Source organism: Macrotis lagotis, chromosome 6 (assembly GCF_037893015.1).
Source record: "Macrotis lagotis isolate mMagLag1 chromosome 6, bilby.v1.9.chrom.fasta, whole genome shotgun sequence".
Lineage (NCBI taxonomy): Eukaryota > Metazoa > Chordata > Mammalia > Peramelemorphia > Peramelidae > Macrotis > Macrotis lagotis.
In genome coordinates, this window is record NC_133663.1 from 185,002,446 (window position 1) to 185,021,916 (window position 19,471).

General features: G+C 35.4%; 1 protein-coding gene across 17 annotated transcripts in view; it reads left to right on the forward strand.

The window, feature by feature from the left end:
• MCF2L (MCF.2 cell line derived transforming sequence like) overlaps positions 1 to 19,471 on the forward strand; it is a 404,366-nt gene that overhangs the window by 255,569 nt on the left and 129,326 nt on the right. For all 17 annotated transcript variants that reach the window (XM_074192062.1, XM_074192063.1, XM_074192077.1 and 14 more), the window contains one exon: positions 5,672 to 5,755. In XM_074192062.1, the coding sequence (XP_074048163.1) occupies positions 5,672 to 5,755 (84 nt within the window). The remainder of the gene's footprint in view (positions 1 to 5,671; positions 5,756 to 19,471) is intronic.

Here is a 19,471-nt window from a genome sequence, read left to right on the forward strand (position 1 = left end):
TCATGCTTTTAAAGTAATAGATGCTTAATAAGTGTTTCATAAATAAATGTATAGATCTCTTAGCCTTCTTCCTAGCTAAGCAGGGGCTTTTATTTTAGTGTTCATAATGAAATTTTTAACTACATTCAGAAAGATGTGTGAAAATAAAGTTTGTTTTAATGGAGTACATATGGTTCACTCCCCCCTTCATCTGCCGCTCTGTCACCATGGAACAAGATGATTCCTCCAGGTTAAGTTCATCTCTAATCTCAACACTATGCTGCTAATTCAAGCCTTAGCTGATACCACTTTCCTCAGCCTCCTGTCTCTCCCCTCTGGTTGGAGAACTGAAGGGTGGCATACCAAACTCCTCCAATACTTGCCTTTATAGAGATCGCAACTAGACCTTTTAGACCATCCTATAATTCATTTTCTACTCTGCCTAGTTTTGACTACATGAAACAAGATGCCCCCAGCCCCTGGTTTCTCTACCTTTCCCCTTTTGCTGCTTGCTTTTGTTTTTCCTCCCTATATGAGATTGTAAGCCCTATGAAGTTAGGATTGCTTTTCTTTTTATTAACCTATCCCCACAATAGTGAGTTGGCATATAGTAGGTACTTAATAAATTTTTTTTGGAATCAGACATGTGGTACCAATGTTGTCATTCAGATATGTTTTACTCTGTGCAGTCCTTTTGGGGGAGGGATTTTCTCAGCAGAAATAATGGAATGGTTTGCCATTTTCTTCTCCAGCTTCTTGAGACTAGGTTCTAATATTATTTTTTGTCCTTTTTGTATGTGCTCAGGTTTAACATTTTGCTTGCCACATAGTAAATGCTTAATAAATGATTATTGGTTGATATCTGTATATTTAAGATATCCTTAGAACATAAATCAGATCCTTCAATGACTTAGATAACAACACAAGACCATCTTTATTTTTCATTTTAACTCTTTCAGTGACAGCTATTAAACTATGGACTTGCTTGAGAGAGTAATGGCACTCTGCGATAGGCTTAGAAACTTAAATTGTTTGCTGCTGATTGAATTAGATAACATTTTTCTATTTTTCCATTGCCGTTGCCTTTCTTTCGTTATTCACATCATGAGTCACACTATGGCTATTCCTTAATAAAGATGGCAACTCCATAGCTACCAGAACATCTGAGGAATGTTTTTCTTGTTAGTTTGATCATGTGCATTCTGGGGAAATTTTAAGTTTTTACCTTGTAGTACTTTAGTAGTTATTCAATTGTTTTTGAATTTGGCACTTATTGTTTTATGGTGTATTAACAATGGGAAAATGTTAACATCTATGCATATATGTATATAACGGTATATATAACGGTATTTCTCTCCAAGCATAAATACTACTTCTACCAGGCAAAATGTGCACTCCTAAGTAGTATTGCCCATGTTTTTTTTAAGCTAAGCAATAGCACTTGTAGGCAATCAGGGCTAATGCTGCTATTGTCACCTCTGGGAGAGACTTTGCCACTTATTCCCATCTTCCTTTTCTATTCACAGTAGAATTCAGAGTTGCATAAGTTATGGAACATACCTGTATTTTCTAGTACTTGGGATGTTGGTGAATTACTGGAGTTTGAGAATTTAGAGGTAGAGCAGAGCTGAACCTCCTAAGTCTGATTCTTGTATGGCAAGAGGTTACCCTGCACCATAAGGAAGAAGTGAACCAGACCAGGTCAGAAACTTCCGTGCTGATCAGCAGGGGGATGGGGGTCCCTGACTGACCCCTGACCTTCCTGTATGGGCAAGACAGGAAAATCCAGTCCCCCCCAAACAAAATCCAACTAAAGTATCTGAAGAGTCTAGTGAGTGAGGACCTCAGAGCACAGTACCTCAGGCAATAAAGCCCTCCCCTATTTCCCGATCTTTCAGTTCATTCAAAGAATGGCCAACCTCTATCTACTCTTGAGTTTTCCCCTCTCTCAAGATTTTTTTTTTGTCACAAAATAACTCCCTTGTTTGGAATTTCCCATTAAATTTCTGTGCTGAGACAGGAATGTTATTAAATTGCTTTATTATCTGTAATCTACTGTACTCAGACACAGAGACACACTGTGACTGAATGGTGTCTTTCTTGAACTCTCTTTATTAAATCAGCATGGTGAGGTGACCCCATTTCCTGTTCTTGGACATTTGACATGAGTTCATCGAGACCCTGGAGGGTAGGATTTGTTACTTGTTATCCAAAGCCCCCTTAAATCTGTAACCATTGATTTTGTCTTCTTAGCTAATTTGTTTACCATAACCAGTTTCTTGTCCCCTTTTAAAATTCTCTTCTTTCCAGGGTCTACCTACTTAGGGTCCATTGTAAAATGAAATCTATCAATTAATATCTTAAAGAGAGAAAATAATTCCCTTTAAACTTGAGATTTCTTATTTCTTTCAAACCTACTCAAAATGATTTCTCACTCTAAACATTCTGATTACTGAAATTGAATATATTTAACTAGTATCTATTTAGTGACATATTCGTGATGTTTTAATGTAGTTTTATTGTAGTTCAGCTACAGGACAAACTTGGGAAAAGTGATTTAAATTACAATTGATAAATGATAAAAATTACCTCCTTAATATATTATCTCCTCAATGTACTTAGCATTAATGGCAGAGCTTGCTAACACAGGGAACTACATGGCAAAGTAATTTTTTAAATCCACCTTGTCTATAACTTTTCAGATTTTAGAGATGGAATAGTTGATGGTCATAAAGGAAATAGTAATGGCTAATGGGGACAACTAAATGGTGCGTGAATAGAATACTGGGCCTAGAGTCAAGATCTGGGTTCAAAGTCTGATCAAATACTTACTAGCTGTGTCATACTGTGTCAAGCCACTTAACTCCTATTTGCCCCAGTTCCTCATCTGTAAAATGGGGACAATGGAGAAGAAAATGGCAAACCAATGCAGTCATCTCTGCCAAGAAAACCCCAAATGGATTCATGAAGAATTGGTCACAACTGAAAAAGGACTGAACACAATTATCCCTTTCACATCATAGACTTGCTGGGGCACTGTACCCTTGTATAATATATCAACAGGGTCATGAGTTACATGACTAGATAGGTGGTCACAAGATGGATGAGCTTGTTCTTAAGTTAGGTAGTAGGAGATGGCATTAGCTATATATATTGACTTAAGTGGTCATAAGGTGGATGGGCTACTTCTTAAGTTAGGCAGGAGGAGATGGTCCAGACATACAAAAATAAATTGGTAGCTTCCATGAAGTGGACTCTGTAACATTGGGTTTTGTCACCAGGAAAAGGTAAAACAAGGATGAAGGGCCCCTAGCTAGCTTTCTATGATTCTGCCATCTGTCCTTCACAGTTCTGGGACCTAAGATACAGAGATTACAATGATATATTGATTAATAGCAATTAGAATTTGAGTAGGGGTCCTCATTCATTAAATCAGCTTTCTTACTATACATATATATATATTATATATATATATATATTATGCAGTTCTAAGTTTAAAATTTTTTTTCATATCTACTGACCTTGATGTACAGTCTGTGACTTTTGCAAAACTCCCCCAAAATTCCTATTTAATTTCTTTTGGCATAATTAAAACCATGAAGGGGAAAGTCATGGTGTAAAAGAGATAATAACTAACTATACTGCTCCTTCAGCAGGCACACAGAATTTGGGGTCGCCAGATTTAGGCAGGCAAAATGGAAGGGAAAGACTATTTAAAGGAAGAGAACCATTCATCTAGGCCAGGTTTGCTTCCTTTTTGTGTGCTATGGACCCTTGGGTTGTCTGGAGAAGCCATATATTTTCCTCAGAATAATGTTTATAAATACATAATATAACTTGGAATTGCAAAGCAAACCACTTATATTGAAATACAATTCTTAAAGTATTTTTAAAAAACATTTTCAAAGACCCTCTGAAATAAATTCCCCAGACCTTAGGAGTCTTTTGATACCAGGTTAAAACTCCCTGCTCTGGGCTCTAATTCTATATTTTCCAGAAGATATATATATATATATATATATATATATATATATATACATACATACACACACACACACCATATCCAGCTTTTAGACCTTGCTGGGCAAATCCAATGAAAAATTCTCAGTTCTGTAACCATAAACTTTGTGTTCAAAGGGTTAACATTCTAGAACTGGGAAGGACCTCAGAAGCTATCACATTTTATAGATATGAAACCCAGGGACACCATAGTAGAAAGTGGAGGGTCATTGAATTTAGACTAAATTGACTTGCCTATAGTCATATAAGTAAACACACACCAAATTCTCTAACTACAAAACCTGTTTAGTAAGGGTCAGTATTTTTCTTCCACCTGCTTAATATCTGTCCATCATTTTTAGTTGTTTTTAATTCACTTCGCACCTACATTTCCAGATTATGGTAATAAAAGTTTCTGACCTTGAATCGTATGAAAATAGTGTCCTCAAAAAAAAAAAACACCTCACATCTATGAGCTCCAGATGTAGGAGTTCCATAGTCATTGCTCAGAGGAATAGTCTCATTTACCTGTTTTAATGAGTTAGTAAAATATAGTCACTCTTTCTTCTTCCCTATGGAAAATAAAATCACTGTCATAGAAATCTTCCTTATAAGATAATATCTATCTTATTAATTTAAACAGTGTTGTGGGGAAGAATCAACTGAGATAACTAAACTCTGATAGTCTCACTTAATCTCTGATTTGATGGAGCCTGTGGAATTGCTTCACATTTGGAAAAAAGCGGAGCTATTTCTATGAGATACTGCTGGTGAAAGTGTGTAACCAGCAATTAAACAATTTCCATAAAAACCTCTAACAACTGATCTTTCTGATTTCAGAGAGAAGTAGAGATGGGAAGAGAAAGGGGGAACTGGAAAATAAGAGAGATCTTATTATAAGAATGGGGGGATAATAGAGGGGAAAGAATTAGAAAGGGGGAGAGAATAAGAGGAAGAGATAGAGAATAAGAGAAGGAATAGAGAAGGAAGGTGGGAGGAGGAAAAAGAGGGGAATAGAGAATAAGTGGGGAAAAATAAGAAAGAGTTAGAGAATAAAAAAGAGGGGAGAATGGGAGAAAGGAGAAGAAAGAGAGAGGGAGGTAAGGAGAACGGGAAGAGGAGAGAAGGAGTTAGAGAATGAGAGAAGGGATAGAGAATGAGAGACTGGGAGGTGAGAGGGGCAATAGAGAATAAGGGAGGTTAGAGAATTAGTGGGGAGAATAAGAAAGAGGAATTAGAGTAAGAAGGAGAGAATGGGAGAAAGGTAAGATATATCTATATGTGTGTACATGTGTACATATGTATATATATATAGAGAGAGAGAGAATGTGTATATATATATCATATATATATATATATATATATCATCATAGATTCTAACTTGAGGAACCTTGTCTCTACTACTCTCAACAAAAAGAAAAGCCTCAGGCTTTTCCTCTTCTTACACATAACCCTCATGGATATTAAAACCTTGGGAATATGTTAGTCATAACTTCTGATCATTCAAAAACACAGGATTCCCTGAGCTGGAAACTGGCATTCCTTTTTTCCAGACACGTGACAACTCACCCTTAGGTGTTTTTTGATATGCATTGCTTTGTGTGTGGTTGGCTAATCCAGACTTGGCATTTTATAGAGGATGAGGTAAAGTTTTCCATTAAATGACAGTGTGTGTTTTCTTTTTTCTCTTCAGATGAAATCATGTACCAGGATATAGCTCCCCTCTTTGCAGCTGATATTAAAGATGAACTGAAAAAGCAGTTTGCTTACCTGTCTGGTAAGTGTGGAAAGCCCAGATTGATGACCCAGTGGCCAAATGGGAGATGGGAGAGAGGGATAACCTATTTAGATTATGAGCTCTTCAAGAGTCTTTCTGTGTTTCTCTAGAGCTTAACACATTGCCTGCCACCTATCAGGTACTTAATGAATGCATATTGACTAGATCTATTGGGGTAAGATACTTATATCATTGTTTCTTCCAACTCTTAATAACCCAATTTATGAATATTCAGTCCTCATACCTTCTCATTTCCCAATTCCGTATGTATTCTATATAGAATTTCTAACAATAAAAAAAATGCACTCAGCTATCACTTCTGAAATTCACGAAAGGAAGAAATCATGAAATTTAATTTCATTCTGATTAAGTTCTATTATAGGAACTAGGTAAAAGATGCAAACTCTATTTTACCAGGAGTGGGATGTGTTGGGTTTATGTTGAGGTGATAGGTAATGACAGAAAATTCTGTCAAAGTAGAGGGTAATTGGGAAAGGAATAAGCATTTGTGTAGTGCATAAGCCCTTTACAAGTATTTCATTTGATCCTCAAAACAACTGGGTGAGGTAGCTGTTGATATCATCCCCATTTTGCATTTAAGGAATCTGAGACAAATGGAAGTGTGGTTTTGTCCAGGGTAACATAGGTTATATGGATCTGAGGCTGGATTTGAACTCATGTGTTCTTGATTCTAGCCCCAGAGTACTATATACTGTGTCACCTAGTTGCTTTGAAATAGAAGAGGGTGGTCCAATGGGTTCTTTCAGTTCTGTCTTATCTCAGTTTATAAATGTTAAGTCCCCACAGCTCCTCAATTTAGATAGTCCTCTATCTAATTTTCTATCTAAATTTCTATCTAATTTTCCTGGCAGAGGGACCTAGATTTACCTAAACAAGATCATCATGATCAGAGATTGAATAAGAGTTAGCATCATATAGCACTTTGAGGTTTGCATAGCACTTTGCAAATATTATCTCATCTTATCCTCATGACAGCCCTGGGAGGTGCATTCTACTCAGTCAACATGTATTAAGTGTCTATCGAGTGCCAGACACTGTGCAAGCAGTGGTAACACAAAGAGAGGAAAAGGACAGTTCCTGCTCCCAAGAAGAGTCTAGCAAGTGAGATAATGTGAAATAATTATGCACAAAAAATGTGTGTGTGTATAGATAGATAGATAGGTTATGAACAGAAGGATGCTAGTGCTAAGGGAAATTGGGGTATGATGTATAAAAAGGTCAAGAGCCATAATTTCTGGGTAATTGATCATTTTATTAATTATGGCTAGTGAATAATAGAATGATGGTCATTTGGCCTTCTCTCATAAAGGAAAGACCCCTCATGGGGGCCTCTTGATGCTAATATAACCTTGGAAGAATGGGTGTTCCCAACAGGCAGCAGGCAGCTCTGATTGATTAAAAATTAATGAGAATGAATATGACAATAAAATGTGGGTTTATTCTAATGAGGAGCTGGAGGATGTAATTCTGAATGTGTCATGCTTACTCCTGGACCACCCCAGCCTTGGGCAATCTAGTAAAAGAGTATGGGTTGTTTCCCCAGTTGCATGGGAGTCTGAGCAAGATTGAGGAGAATGTTATTTCCTAACTCATAAACAGCCCTTATTCCTCAGAGTCTCAGTAGAGAATGAGGGCATAGGAAGAGAAAAAATTCTGAATCTCCCTAATATTAATAATTGATCATTAATAATCATTTCTCTCAGGGGTAACTTTTCTAGTAGAAGGGGGAACTTTAGGTTTGACTTTAAGGAAGCCAAGAAGTAGAGAAGCAAGAGAATCCTTAGTAGGAGGAAGAACCAGAAAAAATATTTTGAGTTGGGAAATGGAGCATTTTATTTTAGGAACTGCAAAGAGGCCATTGTCACTGAATTGTGCAGAGTGTGAGGAGAGAAGTAAGGAATAAGAAAACTGAAAAACTAGGAAGGGGGCCATCTTGTGAAGGACTTTCAGAGTCAAAGAGAGGATTTAATATTTGAACCTCAGAGTGAAAGGGAGTCGCTGAAGCTGACTGGGGAAATGATGTGATTGGTCCTGAGCCTTAGAGAGATTAATTTGATAGTTGAGGAGAGACTTAAGGTAGGGGACAGCCAACCATCAGGCTATCCAGATTGGATAACCTAGACTAGGGTGATTCCAATGTCAAAGGAAAGAATGGAAGTGATATATAAATTGCTGCAAAGGTAAAAATCACCAGGACATGATCACAGATTAGATATTGGAAGTGAGAGAAAGTGTTGCATCTAGTAAGAAATCTGAATCTGAGTAACTGGGTAGATTATCATACTGACAACTCTAATAGGGAAATTAGAAAGAGAAGGATAATGAGTTAAAGATAATGAGTTCCATTTGAGAAATACTGAGGTTCAGATGTTTGTGGGACAGCTAGTTTTAGATGTCTATTATTCAGATGGAAGTACAAAACTGAAGGTTGAGAGGTTAGGACTGGATAATTCCTATTTTTATATAGGGATTCCTAAAATAAGTCTACTAAGGATGCTAAGATAGAGATTAAGAAACTTGCCCAAGATCATCCAGCTAGCAAGTTTCTGAAAGGGGATTTGAACTTAAGTTCAAACTAACACAAAGTCCAGTGCTCTCTCAGCTATGCCACCAAGAAGCATGGACCAGTCCTTCTGCCATTTTAAAGATGAAGAAAATGAGGCTCAGAGAGGTTAAGTAAGAGGTGACAGAGATAGGGCTGTGATCTAAAACTAAGTTTAAAAGCTAAAAATGGTTCCAAATCCATGTTCTTTCCATTGTACCTCACTGTCTCTTTTCTGCCTTTTAGAAGAATTCAGTCTAGGGGACAACTGTTGAGAACAGAAGATATGTGACAGAGTGAGAGAGAGAGAGAGGAGGGAGAAACGATCATAAAACCATAGAGTCCCTGATTCGGATCCCATTGGATAGGCACCTGAAGCATTGACTTTTTTCCATGGGCATGACTTCTCAACTTTTTTTTAAGCTTTTTATTTTTTTTACCTTTTCCCTACTAGGTAGGGCTGATACCTCTTGAATTAGGACCTTATCCACCCTTCCATCTCTTCTTCCTCCCCCTCTCCCATCCCACTTACTAGATATTAGATTCATGTAGCTAGTAGAGACCTGCAGCCTCCATTGTTACACAGTTGCTCTTGTTTACATCAAGGAGTGGGTCATATTATGATCTCTTGTTTCCCAGCCTCTGGGAAAATGTTCATGTGGTGAGGTTTAAAACGCCCTTCGTTAGCAAAACGCAACGAGAATATCTTCACTAATGGCTCTGATAGATAATTGCTATTTAATCTAGACTGCTTCATTTGCCAAAAGTAAATCAGAAAAATATCCTTTCCTGTCATTGATAGAGGATTTAGGGCTAAGACATAATTCAGTGGTTCGAGCTTCTCCCTTCTTTTATCACCTTTCCTGCTTCTATTTTTCTTTGCCAACAGAATGAGGCTCTTCTCCCTCCTACCTCCCTTCCCCATCATTCTTACTCTCATTTAACACCTGTGAAGCATTAAAACCAAAATTTTGCTTCCAACTAGAGCACTTTGGGGCCCATGTTTTTCCATTCTACTATAGAGCCTGTTAGTACCTTTTGTAGAGCACTGCCTCTATTCATACTACTTTCAGGTGATTTTTGTTTTTCAGTTGTTTCAGACATGTCTGACTCTACATGATCCAACTTTGGAGTTTCCTTGGCAAATTTACAGGAGTGGTTCACCATTTCCTTCTATAACTCATTTTATAGATAAAGAAACTGAGGCAAATAGGATTAAGTGACTTGCCCAGCGTTGTACAGGTAGTATAGGTATCTGAGATCAGATTTGAACTCAGGAAGTTTAATCTTCCTGACTCCATACCAGTGCTCTATCCACTGCACCACCTAGCAGACCATAGAATGAAGTCTTAGAGGACTCATGTGTGGACTTTTTAAGGTCCAGAGGGACTAGGAATAGGTTAGCAATGTCAAATCAGAAGTTGAAGCCACTGTTGATTAATAGCAGAGAATTCAATGGAGAAAAAAATAAACCCCAAAATCTAAAGCAAAAAAAAAGTAAGACTCTCAGGAATGTTTCTCTAGAGATGAGATCAACTTAATTAGCATTCAGACATTTGAAAGGGTGCCAGTCCACTAGTTTCTGTCTCTCTCAGTGATAGAATAATAGAAAATGAGTATATGAAAGAGGGGAAAAAAAGGTTTAACCATATATGTCTGTGATAAGTTACTGTAGTAAATAACTATATTACACTGTCGGGAGGACTTGAGTTCAAGTCTTACATGTGACACATGATGATGACTTTGCCAAAATCACTTAACTTCTCCAAGGCCCAAGCAGTTCTCTAAGACTATTTGTAAAACAGTTGCCTATCTGCTTTACTGAGACTTAGAGAGTTGTAATATTTAAATTTGCCATCACTATTTTACTCAGTTTTGCTAGCTATAAAGTGAGATTAATAATAGCACTCCAGGATTGTTGTAAGGATAAAATGACATAATAATTGTAAAGTGCTTAGCAGTGACCAGTATATAGTTGGTGCAATCTAAATGTTTATTATTGTTATTATAAATGCAAAGGTCATTGGCATTTTACCAGTCTTCAGCACAGTGGTCATATTTCAATCAGAGCTTTGATCGGATCACATTTCTAGCTTGAATTCAATTTTGGTGCAGATGCCATCAAGTTATAGTGTTTTCTGTGAATTCAGAAACATTTACGATTCATTAAATGTTTACTTTTTACCCTGACACATTTTCTATGAAAAAACAATTTGTATGTATACACACACACACACACACACACACACAGACACTCTCACTGCTTACAATGACTTCTTTTATTTTCCCATTTAGCTATGCAGGGGTTTTCCAATCTAGTTCCATGTCTGTTTGATCTACAGCAGTCTTTTTTTCCCCCTAAGCTGCTAATAAGATGTATTTTCAATTAGCTTTTAGGTCATCAGTTTTTGAAAATTTTTGAACATCTGCTTTTTATTACTGTGACAGCTGTTGCAAGGTGACTGACCCTTGGATACTTCATTCTCTTCCCAGTTCCTGCCCACTCTTAAGAACCAAATACAGTAGATTTTCTTTCCATGTGAGTCTTTAAAATGTTTTAGAAAATTTCTGTTTTGAGATCATTACTTGTTTCAGTAAGTTTAGTCTAATGTGATTATTGCCATTACTACTACCTTAATTCAGTTTTTATGAAGTAAATATTTATTTAGACCTTACTTTACTAAGTTCCAAAAGCTCTGGGGGAGGTACAAAAATAAGATTTTTCAAAAAGGTCCATAAGTTGTGAATTAACCCAACCATTCTGGAGAGCAATATGAAACCATGCCCAAAGAACAATAAAACTGATCATACTCTTTGACCCAACAATACCAATACTAGGTCTCTATCCAGAAGAAATCATAAAAAATGGGAAAAGTTCTACATGTTCCAAAATATTCCACATGTTCCAAAAATTGCCCATTTTGTGGCAAAAAAGAATTGGAAATTGAGGGCATTCCCATCACGTGGGGAATGACTGAACAAGTTGATGTATAATGAATGATATGGAGTATTATTGTTCTATAAGAAACCATGAATGATTAGACTCTAGAAAAACATGGAAAGAATTACAGGAACTGATGATGAGTGAAGGGAGCAGAACCAAGAGAACCCTGTATATATGAACAACAGCATTGTGAATTGAGCAGCTTTGATAGAAATAACTCCTCTCAGCAGTTCGGAGAACTAGGACCACCCAGGAGACCTGTTATAGACAATGCTATCCACATCCAGATGAAGAAAAACAAAATAAAACAAAAAAAACCCCCTTCAGAACCTGAATGACTACAATGTTCACCTTTTAAAAATTTCTCTTATGTTTTTCCTCCCTATCTTATTATGGTTTTCTTTCTTTTCCCTTAGTCCTAATTCCTCATTCAAAAAAACTACTAATCTGTAAACATGTTAAATACAAATGTATATGTGTTCTCCAGACTGTTTGCCGCTGAGGGGAGAGGGGATTTGGAAAGGAAGTTGGAAAGAGTTATGTAACTTATAAATATGCATATGAATATGAATGAATGTTGAAAAACTTTCACAACATGTTATTAGAAAAATAAAATATAAATTGGAAAAAAATTTAAAAATAAAATAAAAGATTCACAAATAATTATAGTACCAAGTGTTTAAGGTACAAGACAAGGTTAAGAGCAGATAGAGATTGATTACTTTGGGTTAGAGGTAGCCAAGTATCAATCAATCAACTAATCCATAAGCCCTCAGTGTCCACTCATTAATTTTTTAGATGAAATCTGAAGTACGGATAGATTTCAGTAGATCGTAACGGAGGAGTCAAAGGAGAGGAACAGTGTTTTAAACATAAAGTTAATAAGGAGCCCTGTGTGGATAAAGCACATTATATATGCTGAGAAACAATGAGAGATAAACTTGTAAATGAGATTGGAGCCAGAATATGATGATCCTTGATAACTAGGCTAAGAACTTTCCATTGGGAGTCAATGAAGGTTTTTAAGCAGTGGAGATATGTAATCTGAGATATGCATTACAAATATTACTACCTAGTATAATTATGTAGCTTTCCCAATCTTGCTATCCATATCTAGCCCACTTACTGGCTTAGGTGGTTATGGGATTATAAGATTTAGGGTCAAGAAGTAAAAAATGGGGGGGGGAGTAAAATTCAGAATTTGCTTCTTTAATTCCAGCCAAAACTCTGTGAATAGAATTGCCCTATTACTATATTATTATGTTTTTTCTTGAAATTTTCACTCAATCAGCTTCTTGGTCTCTGAGATTTTGAAGCTATATTATTGTTCTCCCAATTCTTCACCACTGTCTTCATATCTTCTTCCTATTTATAAAGTATGTAGCCTAAAATTGCTTGTTCTTTTTAAATAATACAATCAAATTCTTTTCAGCTTGTCATTTCCACAGAGAGCTGTCAGATTCTATAGAGTAGACTTGGTAATACTCTATTAAATGTGCTTATCTATTTTTTTAATCTCCCTATGGAGTTCTATCCTTCTGGTTAATTCATCTCTAAGATTTATTTCTGGATATCACAGACAAGATGAAGTACAAATTACTTTGTCCCCAGACGTGAAATTTAATTCCTCAGGTTACTCTGCTTTGTAATATTTTTCTGTGGTCTAGGTTAAGGAAATAATGATTTCATTATTCAATGAGAATCCTTGTCTTGTTGGGGGAAAAGAATCTAGCATGAAAACTCTGTGAAGGTGGTATCTTATCTAAATGTGATTTCCAATAAGTACCCTGTTCTGTACACAGGAGACATTTAATAGATTTTTGATTAATTGTATAGAATGTCATAGACTTTACTTTTTATGTGGAGAAGTGCGCTATAATGTAACAATCTGTGCAAGGGAAGTCATGATGGCTGAAATTTCTCTGGACATAGGGGGAATGTTTTATAATGAGATTTCAGTATGTCTATACAAGATACCTTTAAAAAATAATGAGACTATTTTTGTATTTTGTTTATTTTTCCAACTGCATTCAATGATAGTTTTCAACAATCACTTTTTGCAAGGTTTTGAGCTTTACATTTTTCTCCTTCCCTCCTTTTCTGCCCCCTCCCCCTGACTAAAAGAAATGTAATATAGGCTATCCATGTAAAGAGGAATCAAATCAAATGAGAAAAAATAGAGAAAAAAACATAATACACCAGACAACTTTTAAAAATTGAAGATAGTATATTTGGTCTGTAAACTCTCCCATTCCTTCTCTGGATATGGATGGTGTTTTCCATCACAAGTCTTTTATAGTTGTCTTTGATTATTGTGCTGCTGAAATGAATAAGTCCATCATAGCTAATCATCACCCAATGTTGCTTGTCAATGTATATAATGTTCTTCTGGTTCTGCTCATTTCACTCAGCATCAGTTCACGCAATTCTCTTAAGGCTATTCTGAAGTCCTGTCCCTCATGATAATCTCTTATAGAATAATAAAGTGTTTCATCTCATTCATAAATCACAATTTGTTAAGCCATTCCCCAATGGATGGGCATCCTTTTAATTTCCAATTCTTTTCCATTATGAAGAGAGCTACTATAAATATTTTTGTGATCTCTTTGGAATACAGACCCAGTTGTGACATTGCTGGATCAAAGGACAGTTTTATTGTCCTTTGGGCATAATTCCAAATTCCAAATTCCAATCGGCTCGCAGCTGATCCAGCAACAATGCATGAAATGTTCCAGGTTTCCCATTTCCCCTCCAGCATTGTCCTTTTTCAGTTATATTGGCCAATCTCATACAATATTGATTATCAGTGGTGATAATAGGCATCATTTTTTCACCCCTGATCTTATTGAGAAGGCTTCTAGCTTCCCCCCACCCCAAGTAATGACTTTTTAAAAACTCACATTCCAAGTCTTGCATGTCCCAGTGAATGTGTTGGCCCCTTCATATAGTTCACTTTTAGGTGGTTATATATTTATTCTAGTGGCATAACCACTAAACAAAACATTTTAAAAATTCCTATTTTGAAAATGCCTCCAGAACAACAAAATGACCAACAAAGATCCTAGACAACCAAGATCCAAGACAACCATTGATGACACCTGCAACCCAACTCTTCTCTGAGGTGATAGTTTCAGGGAACAGAACGAGTCACAAAATTTTTGGACATGGCCAATTTGGGAATTTCTTTTGCTTGTCTATGTAGATTTGTTACAAGGATTTCATTTTTTTTCTTTTCCAAAGTGCAGAGGGATGTAAGAAGGGAAAAAAGATTTTTGTTTTGATTTGTTTGCTCAATATTAATTTCTTATTTTTTAACCTAGCTTGATGATAATATTGATATTTGAAATCAATTTTTAGGGGGTAGTTAGGTGGTGCAGTGGATAGAGCACCAGCCCTGAAATCAGGTGGGCCTGGGTTCAAATGTGACATCAGCCACTTGATAATTACTGTGTTTTAATTACTGTGAATTACTAATAGCTGTGTGACCTTGGGCAAGTCACTTTTAATTTCATTGCTTTATAAAAACAACAAAAAAGGAAATCAGTTTTAAGATTTGAAAAATGCTTTACACAAGCCTCACAACAACCCTATAAAGTAAGTGTTCAGTTATCATGAATCCCATTTTTCAGATGAAGACACTTACTACTACCTCACTTTATTCACTAGACTTGACTCCAATTTATCTTTGCCTGTCTTTGAAACATTAAATTCATGTTCAAAAGATAAAGATTTAAATCTAGTGAAACAGATATGCACATAGAACAACTTGGCAATGCAGTGGATAGAATACTGAGTCTGAAGTGTGTAAGACCTGACTTCCAGTCCTCCCTCAGATATTTAACTAGCTGTTTCCTTGGGCAAGTCTCTTTAACCTGTCTACCTCAGTTTATTCATCTGCAAAATGGCAATAATAATAATATCTGCCTCTCAGGACTTTTGTGATAAGAAAATCAGATTATAATTGTAAAATTATTTGTAAGCCTCAAAACATTATATAAATGCTCATTTAAAATAAGAATAGTTGTTTAACTTTTAATGAATTACATTCAGTGAATACTCTACTATTCAATGGGGATATAAAAATTATTTGTTTGAGTTTTTTGTGTGTGTTTTTTAAGGACATTGTTCCTGTCCTTGAGGAATTTGCACTCTATACTGCATTAGATCAGATTAGAATAGGACCAGGTAGAAGGTGAAGGAGACAAAGAAGAGAACCAGATAAAGCATTTTGGAGAAATGAGAAGAAGCATTGCTTCAATGATAGAAATTCTAAAGGAAGGTTCAAAAGAAAGAAAAATTCTATCCTTATAGGGAACTCTTCGGTATGGAAACTCTATCAATACAGGTTGGGATCTTCTCATGATTTGCAACCTAAAAGGATGACCTATACCAACAGTTCAAAAGAAAGGTTCCAAAAAATTATTCTGAACTATTATGTTATAAGAAATGATGAGTAGGATGTTCTCGGAAAAGCCTGGAAAGACTTACATGAACTGATGCTAAGTGAAATGAACAGAAGCAAGAGAACATTTTACACAGTAACAATAATATTGTATGATGATCAACTGGGATCATGATGAAAAATTGCTATTTACCTCCAGAGAAAGATTGATGGAATCTGAATGCAGACTGAAGCATACTCTTTATTTTCTTATTTTTCTTGGATTTTTTTCTTTTGGTCTGTGTTTTCTTTTACAAAATGGCTAATGTGAAAATTGTTTTTGTTTTTTTCATCTTTATTCTTGAAGAGAACCTGGGTTTTACGTGTATAACCTGTATCAAATCACTTGCCTTCTCAATGACAGGAATAGGAAAGAAAAAGAGTGAGAGTTTAAAAAAAAAGCCTTCATAATTGGGGCAGCTAGGTGGCACAGGGCACAGAGCAGTAACCCTGGAGTCAGGAGGACCTGAACTCAAATTCTATCTCAGCCTCTTAATTGCCTAGTTGTGTGTGACCTTGGGCAAGTCACTTAGCCCACCTTAATTTTTTAAAATGACTTAAAATTTTTTAAAGTGAATGTTGATGATTGTTTTTACATTAATTGGGGAGAAAATAAAATATGAAATCATCTAAAATTCTAAGCAATGGGATCTCCATTAAAATATGTATCATCTACTTAGTTGCTTACTTTGTAAAACAGCACTATTTAGATACTTTGGGATATAATAATATTAGCTATCTTTTATATAATACTTTAAAGTATACACATTATTTCATTTTATTCTCACAATAACCTTATTAGGTAGGTACTATTATTATCTATATTTTTCAGCTAAATACATTAGGGAAAGTAGAGATTAAGTGACTCCCCACAGCTAATGAGTATCTGCAGTTGAATTTGAATTCAGGTCCTTCTGATGCCAAGCTCTCTATCTACTTTGTCAGCTAGCTACCTCAGGCTTGTTCAGTTTTGTTACAAAAATACTTCCCATAGTCACAAGAAAACAAGCCAATATTCTAGTTTTTAAGTATATAATGAAGCCTGCCCCACATTGTTTGTTAACATGAATTAGAAGTCATGTAGTCTAATCTTCTTATTTTGGGGGTTTTTTTGTTGTTTTTTGTTGGGGTTTTTTTTAAGCTTTTTGCAAGCCAATGAGGTTAAGTGGCTTGCCCAACACCACACAGCTAGGTAATTATTAAGTGTCTGAGGACAGTTTTGAACTCAGGTACTTCTGACTCCAGGGCTGGTGCTCTATCCACTACGCCATCTAGTCACCCCTAATCCCTTCATTTTAAAGATGTGGGATCAAGAAAGAGCATTGGTTTCCCAAGGTCACCTAGTTGATCTAAATATTAGATCTATTAGAAATAGCATTTGTAATCTGATCCTATGATTGGAAACCTGGCATTCATTCCACTACCCCCACAGGATTCAGTTCTTTGGCAGATTGTTTATAGACTTACCAACGCAAGGTTCTTAAATTTTTGTGTGCCATGGATTTCATTGGCAGTCTGGTGAAGCCGGTGGACCCCTTCTCAAAATATTTTTAAATGCATAGAAAAAAAATAGGATTGTAAAGGAAACCAATTATACTGAATAAAAATTAAGGTTTTTTTTTCCTATCTGATTTAAGGAAATCTATCCACAAATCTCTTGTTCAGTGGACCCAAGTTGAGAAATCTTGGTCTCTATCACAATGCCTAGTGAATTGACTGAGCTGCCATGAAAGGTAGTGAATTCCTTCTCTGAGTTTCAGAAAGGTATAATTTCTTCCAAGATCATGCAGTAATTTTTAAGACCGCAATTGTTTGGGATTTAAATTTAAGTTGGGATATATTTGATCTTTTTTTTATGGATATAACCCTAGAGTCACAAGAAATAAGCAGATTAATTAAGCAAACAGCTCTGGTGTGATAGAGTGCCTTTTTTATTCATGTATAAAATGTAACAAAATACTTCTTTAAATATTGTTGGAAGATGTTTGTCTAAACTTTGAAGTGGTATATATATATGTAAATGTTATTATCAACATTTTGAATATTCTATATTTATATTTTAATACTTTATAAACTTCATTTGAAAATTTTTTATTTTTTTCCAATTACATGTAAAGATAGTTTTCAACAACCATTTTTTGGTAAGATTTTGAGTTCCACATTTTTCCTTCTTCCCTCCTTACCCTCCCCCCTTCCCTTGACAGAGAGTAATCTAATATAGGTCATACATGCATCACTATGTTAAACACAGTTGTGAAAGAAGAATCTGAATAAAAAAGGAAAACTATGAGAGGGAAAATAAAACATAAAACAAATTTTAAAAATTGAAAATAGTAAAATTTGGTCTGCATTCCATAGTTCTTTCTCTACATGTATATGGTATTTTCTGTCACAAATCCTTTAGAATTGTCTTTAATTATTGTACTGCTGAGAAGAGCAAGTCCATCATAGTTGATCATCATTCAGTGTTGCTGTTAAGGTGTAAAATTATCTATTGGTTCTACTCAATTCATTCAACATCAGTTCATGCAAGTTTTGATAGGCTTTTCTGAAGATGGGCCACTCACAACAGTGAGTAGTACTCCATCACATTCATATATCAAAATTTATTTAACCTTTCCCCAATTGATGAGCATTCCTTCAATTTCCAGTTCTTTGCTCCAACAAAAAGAGCTGTTATAAATATTTTTGTACATGCTGATTTTTTTTTACCCTTTTTTATGAACTTTTGTTTTGTAATGATATTACTCGATTAAAGTGTATGCTTAGGGGTGGCTAGGTGGTGCAGTGGATAGAGCACCAGCCTTGGAGTCAGAAGTACCTGGGTTCAAATCTGGCCTGAGATACTTAATCATTACCCAGCCACTTAACCCCATTTCCCTTGCAAAAAAAAAAAAAAAAAAAAACTAAAAAAAAAAACTAAAAAGAAAGAAAGGGTATGTTTAAGTTTGATTGCTCTTGGAACACAGTTCCAAATTGCTCTCCAGAAAGGTAGGATCAGTTCAACAACTCCACCAACAATGCATTAGTGTCCTAGTTTTCCCCACGTCCCCTCCAACATTAATCATTTTCTTTTTTTTTGTCATATTGGCCAATCTGATGGATGTGAAGATGGCACCTCAGAGTTGCCTTAACTTTCATTTCTCTAATCAAGACCATATTTTCACATGATTTTATATAGCTTTAGTTTCATATGACTTTATTTAGCTTTAATTTTCATATGACTTTATATAGTTTTAATTTCTAATGACTTTATATAGCTTTAATTTTCATATGACTTTTTAAATTTCATATTTTTATATACCTTTAGTTTTTCCATCTGAAAACTGCCTGTTCATATCCTTCGACCATTTATCCACCGAGGAATGACTTATATTCTTATAAATTTGACTCTATTTTAGAAATCAGTCATTTATCAGAAACACTAGCTATAAAAATTGCATGACTTTCATTTTTAACAAGTTTTGAGTTCCAATCTTGTGCTACCTCTTGTTCAGCCATTCTGCAACTGATTGTCATTTCCTCAATTTCCAATTCTTTTTTTGCCACTGCTATAAATAATTTTTTACAAATAGGTCATTTCCTTTTTTACATATCTCTTTGGGATACAGATCTAGTTGTGATATGTAATTATCATTCTTATGATAATTTTTCGAAGTCCCTAAAAGAAAAGGAACTTGAGAGAATTATTGGGAGATATTAATGTAAACTACAGAAGACTATTCATGTTATATATAATTATTAGTCTTATAACTAAATGGTCTCTTA